The following is a 12705-nucleotide window of genomic DNA, read 5'->3' as shown; positions in this document are numbered from 1 at the left end:
TGTTTAGTCCAAACAAACTCTTACGCCGGGCTGATATGAGCACGACTGTCACCTGTAACACTGCTGCACTGTACCTTTTACATCATTTGCATTATTACAGGAGTTCATAAAACTGCCTCAGATCTCAAGCATTACAATACATACTACAATTAACAGCAAAATATATTTCATTACAAACTTTATGAAAAATGATGAACATTAATTGTAATATATTTACAAATGATAATATTTTATTAATACGACTATAATTGTTTAAATATATTTATATAATTCTATTTTAATAATTCATAATATTTTTTATGAAATAATATTTTAATATTAATAATTTATTATTTTATTTATATGAAAACAAGCATGGCAATAAGCTGGTCATTAAAAACTTTCAGATAAGCAGTGAATTGTCTTTCATTAACACTTTTGTTGGTATTAAAATGAATAAATGAATCATAAATATGGCAAATTGGAAGAATCTGTGCACTAATGTGTCCTTAATTTATTTTATGTAGAATTTTTATATATATATATACGTAACATATAACGCTTTTCTAAAAAATAATTCCACATAAAATAATTGTATACAATTAATAGCAAAATCTATTTATCTTTACAAACTTTATTGATAATAAAACGTTAATTTTAATATCTTTACAATTTAAAAAATAATTTTGGAAATGAATATAATTATATTTATTGTATAAAATGTATATAAATTATTAATAGTAATTCAAATGTAAATATAAAATTAATTATTAAATAATAAATTAAATAAAGATTGAAAAGAAATGAAAAAATGTAAAGATCTGTGCACTAATGTGTCCTTAATGTTTTTATAAAAGCTTTGCAATACATACTACAATTAATACCAAAATATATCTGTCTTTACAAACTTTCTATCTAATGTTAGTTTTAATATTTACAAAATATTAGAATTTTTTCATATTAATTTCTATAAATATTTGTATTTATTTCTACAATTATTTTAACAATATATTTCTTTAAATACCACTTTAATTTGAGACAGTCATGTATGTATGATGTATGCTGGCATCGTGACGGAGTGTATCTCATATCTCAACCCTTCATAGAGTTTGTTGGAGTTGGGGTGGGGTAAATTGGGTCGGGTCATCTAAAACCGCAGTCAGTCATGATTTCTACAAACAGAATAACTTTGTACTCCCTAATGATGGTTCCACTTGAAATCACATGAAATCAACAAATATAGCATATGAAATATAGAAATACTTAAATAAATTGCTTAAGAACCAAAACACGCAATGCAGTACAAGCAGAAACACATGAAGATCTTTCCATCATGACGAGCAGAAGCTGGGAACGTTTGGATGGGATTGTAGCCAAATGAAGGGTTCGTTTTCCAGCTCTGGTTGTCAAGGATACAATGATTAGGGACCTGATAATTGGAGGCAGAAATGCAGGCTGTGGGTGAATTATTATGGGATTGCTTCTATTTATTTAGGCTTTTTACCAATCCTCCGAGAATGAAGAAGACCATGAAAAGGCGTCCGAGGGTTGTTTTAGCACAAACATCTCCATAACCCACTGTGGACATGGTTACCATGAGTAAGTACACACACTCCCAGTAGGAAAGCGGTTGGGAATTTTGGAAGTTTTCCCAAGGATCCCCTGAGTTTTCCACCTGAAAACACACCAACAGGCTCAGTATTTCTACTTAAGCTTTACTTTGTCAACATGAAAGCAAAACTCATCCTAAGGAATAGTTCACCCCAAAATGAAATGTGCGCACTCTCAGACCACCAAAAAAGTAGATGAGTTTGTTTCTTCATCAGATTTGGAGAAATGTAGCATTGCATCACTGTGCTCTGCAGTGAATGGGTGCCGTCAGATTGAGAGTCCAAACAGCTGATAAAAACATCACAATAATCCACAATTAATCCACAGCACTCACACTCATACGAGTCTATAATCCATAATAACGCTTCCTCCAGTGAAAAAGTGTACTGGTGTGAATCAGGAGAGAAATCAGCACAGATCAAGCAGCGTTTAAACAGCTCTAAACACATATGTGGCTGGATTTTGATGTGAGAGACAACAGCAGATGCACTTTTTCACTGGAGGAAGCGATATTATGGATTATGTATTTTAGTTAAAACATCTTAATGCTGGATTTGTTTCAGCTTTTGTCTTCTCCAGACGTTAACTGATGGACTGGAGTGCTGTGGATTATTGTGATGTTTTTATCAGCTGTTTGGACTCTCTTTCTGACGGCACCCATTCACTGCAGAGCATCCATTGCTGAGACACTGATGCAATGCTACATTTCTACAAACCTGATGAAGAAACAATCTTTCATTTTTATTTTTGGTGAACTGTTCCTCTTTCTCGATACATGTTTTTGTGTTATTGTGAATGATTCATTAGTGGACATTATTCTAAAGAAGAAAAAGTATGTTTTCGTGATCTTTCATCAAAATGTAGCTTTTCACCATCCAGTTCATTCCTGATGCGATTGACTTACCAAATGTATGAAGCCCGCTGCCGTCAGCCATGTGCTTATAAAGATTGAGCACAAATTCACCAACTTTATGGAGTTGCTATGAAAACAAATTTTAGAAATACTCACATCAACTCACAACTGATACTCACATGAATCAACATTTTTGAACTAATATTGCATACCTCATACAAACAAAAATGTTTCAAAAGAACAGAAATAACTCTGATGACTAAAGGTTCTTTGTATAATACTGGCCATTTTTAGTCCAAAAATCATTTCAGATTGTTTTGGCACAGTTTATTCAGTAGATTTCACCTCTCCATTTGAATGAATTGCACTGAGATTATTCATTCTGTTGCACAATAAGCTCTCCTGGACATCTGCGCTAAAGCTTTAGATCTAAGCTGCAGGGAGACGGACAGATTTCTGAGAACAATGTCAAAGATATTCAAGCACCACAGGCAGAAACAAAATACTGGCTATAACTAAATTTAATAATAATATTAATTATACCATTTAAAAAAAAGAATCAATAGAAAAAGGAGAATGTACTGGTAATTTTCCAAGACATTTTTAAAGATATTTTAGTAAATGTATTCATATTAATACAGTACTTTATATCCTATTTATACAGATTTTTTTGAGTGTATAATATAATATAAAAGACTAAATTGCAGTTAAACTAGTTGTCAATTGATGAACATACTTTTTATTCTGTAAAATCATGTTTTGGAAAAAAAAACATAATCGGTGAGTACACACTTTAAAATAACTACTCTAAAGTACAAAGCACAATATATCAAATGCAAGTGTCCCTAGATGATATAATGTTATCAGATTTATAAAAAAGCATGATTTTTATTTAAGATCAAGGATAACGCAAAAGAACATGCAGGTGAAGAATTATACACAACTTTTTTGACACGAGTGCAGAAATCACATGCCACACATAAAGGCATTCTTACCTTGTTTTTAAGATATTTAAAAACTGTAATATTTCTGAAAACTGGATCAGCCTCAAGGCTCTTAAGAACCTCAATCCTGCGTGAAAGAGCAGAAGCAAGTAAGAAACACACTTAAGACTCTCATGAAACAACATCGAGACGCAGAACACCATAACACACATTAAAACACAGAGAATCGAGTTCAGCTCGTACCTTTGAAGTGTTCGTCCATGGTTAACAATGACACTGATTTCATCAGCCCGTAAAAACACAGCTAACAATACAAACTAACCGCAGCTACAAAAAATAAAAACCTCAAAATATTGCAGGAAATATTCAAATATCAGTCTTTGAAAGTGCCAAAAGATGAGAGCCGCAGCACTGGACTGAACACATCTGGATGGAGTTTATTTGTCTCTCGACAGACAGTCGGCTCAACACTCATGACGTAAAGGCCTAAATTTGAGTGCTGGTTTCAGAAGCTTTACCACAAAAAAAAAAAAAAAACCTCAGAGAGAAAAACATGTGACTACAATGAGGTGACCTTGCTTATTATGAACACACACACACACATACACACACAAATGCATGACAGATTCACACAAATATCATCATACAGCAGAGCGATCTACTCATTCACATTCAATCATTGATTTTTCATTGCTCAACATCGTACAGTCCACTTTCCAGAAAAAGACAGACACTAAACGGTGTTCTCAATAGTACTGCTTGCATTATTTCTGCAGGACAGACTATAGTATGCATATTAGACACAGTGTGCATGAAACACCTGCCAACATGTGCAATATACAACAACAAAGCCTACTGCATGTAATATTGCATCCCATAATGTAATGCACTTGACTTTCGCTTGAAGCACAACAAATGCATGCACATGAGAAAAGGGATCTCCCTTTGCTCCTTAGCTTGTGGCTTGTTTTTATGCATTTCAAGTGGAATACTGACTTTGAATGACCTTAACGAATGATTAAAAGGTTAAAATGATGTTCAGAGTCTTCCGAAGATAAGCACATAAGCTATGATTAAACACACATCAGCTTAAAATAAAACTGGTTCTTGAGATCTGGGACAAAAGGTCACAAAAATGGAAGAAATGAATGCAACAATTAATTATTTTACATTAATTATTAGTAATAATAATAATATTTTTTTATTATTATTTAGATTATTTTATTAAACATGTTCATAGATTCTGTATCAGAAATTAAATTATTACAAATATTGACAAATGTCGTATTGAATTTATTGCAATGGGACTAAATTAATCTCTGATTATTTTCAAAGTGGAAATGTTATTTTTAGCGTTTTGTTTTGTCCCATGTCTCAAGAATCACTGCCAAATGAAAACTAAGCAACTTTCTCCAAACACCAGAGGAAACCTCTGTAAAGCTGCTTAATGCTGCCTCCTTGTTCTTGGACGAACGGTCGGGAAACATCCATCAATCCGTGCGGATTCCAGCATCAGTTCTTACCCCAGTACGAGACGGCATGGAAACACGAGGAGAGCGTGTGCTGAGAGTCGTCACGCTCCTCTTTCTCACAGACGGGCGCGTGGAGCATCTTCACACGGTAGCCGTTGTGAAAGAGCTCGCCGCAGGACTTCTTGCGTCTGCGTGTGTTCAGCAGGGCCTCGGTGCGCGTGGCCCCGTCTGGGCTCCGGTACACCAACATCTTAGTCGGGATCATGACGACGACTCTGATAAAAATGCTCCCAATTTACAGCGTCGAATCGGCAGGAAAGAAGCTCCGTCTCACTCTGAGAAGAGAGGTGGTCGAAATGCACCGAAGCCCACCGGAAAAAACTGCATCCCAGTTGTGATCATGTAAGCATGTAGTGAAAGCTTAGAGCAAACCCTTTTCATCAGGATATTACAGTATAAGCTCCTTTAGGAATCGTCCTGGGACGCACACGGAGGCCGACAGAAAGCCTGTTTAACATCGCCAGCAGATCCAGAGCCAGAGCGATTCTACAGTCATCAATTATTCAAACTACAGATGTCTGATGTGCCAAGAAACACGGATTAGGAGGTTCCAGCATCTTCTGAAGATCATCTGAGTGGGTTTGCATGTGCAGAACTCACCGATACAATGTCACAGTTTTTGAACGGTGTTTAGAATGTTACGATGCGGTCGCTAAGCAACCATTCTACAGCTGCCGGCAACAAGAAACTAGTCTTGTCTTTGATGTTTAACAAGGGACGGAATTACTTGTAACCTTTTAAACTGCCGTAAACACACTCCGAACCAGGATGAATATGTTCTGGACACACACACGAATCCCAGCGAGCTGCTGAATAAACGGATTTGCTGCAATGGATTGTGTTACAGATTGTGTTTACTGACAGATTAAGGCTAATGCGTTTAATGTCCAGCAGGTGGCGCTGCAGACCTTTATCTAATAATATCTGCCTGTGGGTATTACATTTCTGACATAATCTGATGAAATAATCAGGTATTAAAGGTAAAGTGTCAGTAATGGGAGAGTGCTTTACCCAGCCAGCTCCTGTTCAGATACACGGACACAAACACGGGCGGGACGGTGAAGAAATCCACCACTGAATTCACCTCCAGCCAGAACCACAGTTTATCATTGGCTGCGATGAACTGTGAAGATGCAGAAAAGATAAACACAAAACCCGTCAGTCGATAAATAAACCAGAGTTGCTATTGTTAATGAAAAAATAAACCTGTTATAAATGGTTTTTGGAAATTGAAATCATTCTTAAATAAAATATATAAAATACAAAATAAAACATAAAACTATAAAAATGACATAAAAACTTTATAATAAAGTAAAGTTGAGTTTTACTAAAATTACTAAAATTGAAATAAACACCAATCAAAGCTGTATAGAAATGTTTTCCTAATATTTAAGTAATAAAAATGGCAAAAATATAAAATTACTAACATTAAAACAAAATAGGAACATAAAAGCTAATTCAAAATATTACGAAATATATAATAGAATACAATTAATTCTGAAATAACACTGAAATAAACTGAATAATTAAAATAACAAAACTATTAGATAATTAGATCAAATCTAAATATTAGATGAAAAACCTAAACATAAACTTAAGTGAAAATTAGAAATACATCATTCGAAGTACTAATTTACGAATAATAGCTCATTCAAAATATTAAGCAATATATAATAGTATATAATTACTACTAAAATAACATATATTTATGGATGCGATTAATTTGACAGCACAATTATGTTTATGTAATATAATATGTATAATTCATATAACAAAGTAAATTCATAAATGATATACATATAAAACGTTCATTACATCATACAATAAAAAAGTACAATAAAAATGTTACCTCATTTTAATTCAGTTAGTTCAATTCTTTATTTTTTATTCATTAATTATTCTGTCAATTCTATTACATTCAGGAAACTCTGGTCAGCATAACCTCAGCATGAATAAAAACCAGCAATACTATCTTGATGTATAAACACATTTTTAAAATATGTTTAATTTTAATATATTTTTTACACATTAAAGTAACGACAATGTTTTTTTATTTTTCAATGTTTTGGGAGGAAACGTCATGAAAATATATATATTTAAAAAAATCTTAAATCCTAAAAATAAATAAATAAATAAATAGTGAAACTACTGTATAGATATATATATATACTTTCTTTTGGGATGAAGAACCAGGATTGGTGAGACCGACTGACACAATTACAGGAAGTGGTTCAGAGATCAGAGCGCTACAGTAAACTCTCTGCTCCAGTCTGTTATTCCGGAGGATCGGGTTTGACTTTAGTGTAAGTGATTCAACGCTCCTGTACAAAGCCTGAGAACATCAAAGGACCCGAGAGAGCACAGCGAGCTGTGAGAGTTTCAGAACAGCTGCAGGACTGAGAAACGCAACTCTATCCAGCTCTGTTTGCTCGGTTCTGTTCCCGCGGGTCAGAGAGACGACTGTAATTAAGAGACGTTTAGCGTAAGTAATACTTCACAGGAGGCTCAGGTCACAGCACACACGAAAAACAACTCTCAACTCAACAATCAGCTCTGCTCTAGTTCAGATCATGACTCAGAACTTGAACTGAATCAGACACAACACACAGGAAGCTGAACTGGAATGAGAACAACAGGAAAATCAACTTACTAAGTTACATGAAATTCAGATGATGAATTCTGGGAAATTAAGCATTCTTCCACCCTAATCTGCAAAATCCATCCATACATACATAAATGTATTTATATCATCAATGTTGAATCTAGCCTTTCATCCATCATCCATCCATCATCCATCTATCTATCATCCATTCATCATCCATCATCCATCCATCCTTTTATCATCCATCCATCTATTCAGACATTCATCCATCCATCCATCATTGAATTATTCATCTATCCTTTTATCATCCATCCATCCATCATCCATCTATCCATCCATTCATCATCAAACTATTCATCTATCCTTTTATCATTCATCCATCATCCATCCATCATCCATGCTTCTATCCATCCAAGTATCCATTCATTTATCTATCCATCGGTTCATCCATCCATCCATTCTGCTTTTGTCTGCAGCCCTTTCTGCATCTGTGTTGCACTTTCTCATTCACACAATAATCATTCATCACAGTGATATTCTGAAACAGATGAGAGTTTGTGGCATGTGTTTGGGTCACACTTCTTGCGGGCAAACATATGTTGAGAATCAAGGCTACAGAGACACAGAAACGGCGCTCACCCACGTCTGTACCTGCTGTGTCTCTGACAAACAAACCTGCTCATATTCTAATGCGGTTTCAGCACACACTCTAAAGCTGTCCTGCGGCCGTGACCCGATGCCCCGCTGCAGGTTTACAGCGCTCAGGACAATTAAACACTGCTAGCCAGAGGCCAAAGTCTCAAATGAAATTGCTAAATCCCCCATGATGCACTAATGAGGAAGAGGATAAGGCTCACTTCCCACGTCAACAGGTCTGTTTTGAGCAGGACGGCATGAGTGCGTGTTTCTAATGCTGAACAGGACATGAAAGATCTGAAAGATTACACCACGATAGGTGTTGAAACAAGCAAGGCTGTTCTGAAACACAGACATTGCTTTTGATGATTTATGATATTGAGTGCATCTGCTGTTGTCTCTCACATCAAAATCCAGCCACATATTTGTTTAGAGCTGTTTAAACGCTGCTTGATCTGTGCAGATTTCTCTCCTGATTCACACCAGAACACTGACTCACTGGAGGAAGCGTTATTATGGATTATGGACTCGTATTTTAGTTAAAAACGTCTTAATGCTGGATTTGTCTCAGCTTTTGTCTTCTCCAGATGTTAACTGATGGACTGGAGTGCTGTGGATTATTGTGATGCTTTTATCAGCTGTTTGGACTCTCATTCTGACGGCACCCATTCACTGCAGAGCATCCATTGCTGAGACAGTGCTGCAATGACACATTTCTCCAAATCTGATGAAGAAACCAACTCATCTACATCTCAGATGGCCTGAAGGTGAGTAAATTGAGCACATTTTAATTTTTGTGTGAACTATTCCTCTAAGACGACACAACGGCACCCATTCACTGCAGAGCATCCATTGCTGAGACACTGATGCAATGCTACATTTCTCCAAATCTGATGAAGAAACCAACTCATCTACATCTCAGATGGCCTGAAGGTGAGTAAATTGAGCACATTTTAATTTTTGTGTGAACTATTCCTCTAAGACGACACGAAGTGTCCAGGATCACAGCACACAGTTCAGTGGAAGTCTATCCGCCACAACGTCATTTCATGCATACTAAATTGTATGTGTATTTAACTGAAGGGATCCAATTAGGTTAATTTGGTTTCCTTTTCATTTACACACTCTCAGGTCTTTCCAAACCTGTCAGTGACACCAAAAGTAATTGGTTCTCATGTGTCTTGTAACCAATCGAAACACAGCAAGTGGAATACAATTTAAGAGAACATAATTATTTAATATACAGTATAATAAATATATAGTGCACAAGTCAAATAAACTTTTTATAATACTTTTTTGGAGGAGAATGGCATCTGTCCCCGTTTACTTTCAGTGAATGGAAAATAACTCAGTGTAAACTCTTGTCTTAATGAGTTGTGAGCCTCCAGATGATCTCTGACAGATGCACCTGCTGATGTTTAATGTAATGACCAGTTCTGCTTTAATCACAGTCTATCCAGAGGAGAAACCTCTCTCGCTCTCATGATGCCCGTGGCGTAACCGGTTGTGTCATAACGCTCTTCACCTTTATGAGCTGGCAGAAGTGTGAGAAGTTTGATGACGTCAGTTTGACCCCTGAAACAGCGTATGTTCAGCGGGGACGCTCTAAACTCTCTCTCTCTGTGCTTCTATTCCTAAATCTGTCTGTCGAAGCCCAAGGGACGATTGCTTCCGCCCCAGTCCCCATCACTTATTCATGGATTCATGGAGAGTCCACAACTAACTTCTGAATCGGGATAATGTATCATAAATGTTTATTCCAGTATTTTGCATTTTATATACATAAGACCCATGAAAACCATTTTATTACTTTTTTCTCAAATTCAGTGTTTTCCATTTAACCTTTTCTGCAATCTGTATTAATCGTTTGATTTAATTTTAATACTCAAAAAGGGTGTCTCATCAATTGAATAATTTTAACAAAAACATAATTTGAATAATATGAAATGTTTATTTCTGTTATCTTTTTTTCTTTTCTTTATTTTCCCCCCAGAAACTCATACATTTTTTTTTAATTTCTGGAAATTCTCAGTTTTATGAAATTCTGTGATTTATGATTTAATACCAGTGTTATTTTAGTACTATTATAACATAATATTAATAGTTTTTATTAATATTTTCAATAAAACATTTTCATTTTATTTTTGTTTTCCATTTTTATTCTAATTTTAGTTAAAGTTTTAGTAATTTTGCTGTGTGTTTATTATTTTTATTGGGTTTACTTTTCTTTATATATGTCTATAGTTTTCATGATTTATTATTTAACTTTTAGTTATTTTAGTACATCCTGTTAAGCTAAATGAAAATGAGAAATGTTGCCATGGCAACTAGCTAAAATACATAAATACATACATATATATATACACAGTGTTGGGGAAAGTTACTGTTAAAAGTAATGCATTACAGTATTGCATTACTCCCTAAAAAAGTAACTAATTACGTTACTTAGTTACTTTTTATGGAAAGTAATGAGTTATATTACTTTTGCGTTACTTTCGCGTTACTTTTTAAAAATGAGCAGGGCTTGATTGTTTTTAATATAATAAGTTCTATTTAAAGCAAATATAAAAGCCCTTTCACACTAAAAAGTGTAATGAATAAACCTCAGGCTGAAGCACAAGTAAATTCACGTCTGTGCAGTAGAACGCAGGAGAAGAAACACTCTTCAGCAATAAAAAAACAAAGCACACTTGTTAGTTTCTCTAAAGGCATTTTTGCTTATTAGTACAGTTGAACTGGATCATCAAAGATATTGGTTAATAAAATGGGATTAGATACATTTGTGTTATTTAACATATTTAATTTTTGCAGGTTTGCGTCATATTCTGAGTTTGCATTTCACTGTTTTAATTCATTTTGATGAATACTAAATCTGTTTTTTGTGAGTGGGATGAATTAATGCACATTCACATTTAGTCTAGAACTACAGTAACATCATGTTCACACAGCGCACACAACGCCTCTGCACTCCCGATTTCTCCTAATATGGGGACAGGAGAGCTGTCAGTCAATAAACGGGAAAATAAAGTAACTGGCATAAATATTTTGAAAGCAATGCCAGAAAAAATTACAAGATATTTTCTTGTAAATTAACAAAGTAATGCGTTACTTTACTAGTTACTTGAAAAACGTAATCTGATTACGTAACTCGCTTTACTTGTAATGAGTTACCCCCAACACTGTATATACATACACACACACACACACACACACATTTTAATGTATATGAGTTCAAATTAATTTTATTTCAAGTGACAAATTTTTTATGGTAATCAAATAAAATGTAATCAAATAAAATTTTATCAATTTCTTTCATTTCAAAAGCTTTTTTAGATTAAATGAAAACCAAATCGCTGTCAAAAGGTCTATTCGACCAGACCAGAATATTTATGCTTGATTTGAACAGACTTTTAAGATTCAATTTAAGGCATGTATTATATAGTCAACTACCGAGACTTATTATTTTTTGCATTTTTTTATTGCTTGCATGTGAAATTTGGTGGATATTTTTGAACCTTGTATGTAAATGCACAGCAACAAATGATCATATACTTACTTAGAGGAGTCGATGAAGTAAATCACAAGCGCTCCGATGCTCAGAGCGAAGACAAGCACCACCTGAAACACACAAGACAATAAAACACTTTAAATCAAACTCTGTGCATCATCTGTGACCTGCTGTCGATTAGCATGGTTTGTAAAAACGCTCCGCTCGTGTGTGTGTGTGTGTGTGTGTGTGTGATTCCAGCTCAACTGGGACGTCGTTCTCATTAGTCATTACGTCCTGCTGGCAGAAACCCACTTTAATCGGAAGATCCTGATGAGATCTGGGCAGGAATTGGACGCTGTGTAAACATCAAGCCACCGAGGACAGGGAAAAAAACACTTAAAAACCATCAGATCTCACACCCAGCTTTAAAGGAACGGTTCAGAGCGAAGGAACGTTCTGTCATCACTCGCTCATGTCCTTCCAAATCTGCCTCGCTTTGTTTCGTGCAACACAAAAAGAGATGTTTAGTAGAATGTTCACACTGTTCAATCCCCAAAAGAGACATAAAACACCATAACAGTATCATAAAAAGTCTTCTGAAGCCATATGAAAGCATTGAAGGTAAATAGTTGTAATAATTTAAGCTGCAGTCCGTAACTTTTGGTGCTCTAGCGGTTAATAAACAGAACTGCGTGCGTCTTGAGGAAGAACATTGTATCCGGAGCTACTTCTCTCTGTTTATGTCTATGACGAATCACGCAGGTACTGGGCTCTAGTTAGTCCGAATATAAACACTTATTATAGGTGTACCGTAGTGATTCAGGACAAGCCAAAAACACGGCTTGGAAAATGGATTCATGGTGTACTCGCTTATTATATCAATTTTGAACACAAAGAAATTACGGACTGCAGCTTTAAATATTTAAAAAAATATATATGAACTACTAATGTTTAGGCTAAGTACGATTTTTTTTTATCAAGAAATGAATACTTTTATTCAGCAAGGAAGCTTCAAATTTATCAAAAGTGTCAGTAAAGACATTTATAATGTTACAAAA

At 34.9% G+C, this 12705-nt stretch overlaps 1 protein-coding gene across 1 annotated transcript in view; it reads right to left on the bottom strand.

The window, feature by feature from the left end:
• Positions 1 to 12705, bottom strand: part of LOC107595209 (calcium-activated potassium channel subunit alpha-1-like) — a 107512-nt gene that overhangs the window by 53226 nt on the left and 41581 nt on the right. Inside the window, exons 3-8 of the mRNA XM_016285553.1 lie at positions 11714 to 11775; positions 8379 to 8454; positions 5931 to 6042; positions 3439 to 3514; positions 2495 to 2570; positions 1484 to 1654 (exon numbers count right to left, since the gene is read on the bottom strand). Of these exons, the coding sequence (XP_016141039.1) occupies positions 1484 to 1654; positions 2495 to 2570; positions 3439 to 3514; positions 5931 to 6042; positions 8379 to 8454; positions 11714 to 11775 (573 nt within the window). The remainder of the gene's footprint in view (positions 1 to 1483; positions 1655 to 2494; positions 2571 to 3438; positions 3515 to 5930; positions 6043 to 8378; positions 8455 to 11713; positions 11776 to 12705) is intronic.

Source organism: Sinocyclocheilus grahami, unplaced genomic scaffold (assembly GCF_001515645.1).
Source record: "Sinocyclocheilus grahami isolate Dianchi unplaced genomic scaffold, SAMN03320097.WGS_v1.1 scaffold198.1, whole genome shotgun sequence".
NCBI classification, from domain to species: domain Eukaryota; kingdom Metazoa; phylum Chordata; class Actinopteri; order Cypriniformes; family Cyprinidae; genus Sinocyclocheilus; species Sinocyclocheilus grahami.
The sequence above is the reverse complement of the archived record's forward strand: the minus strand, read 5'-3'. Positions and strand labels throughout refer to the sequence as shown.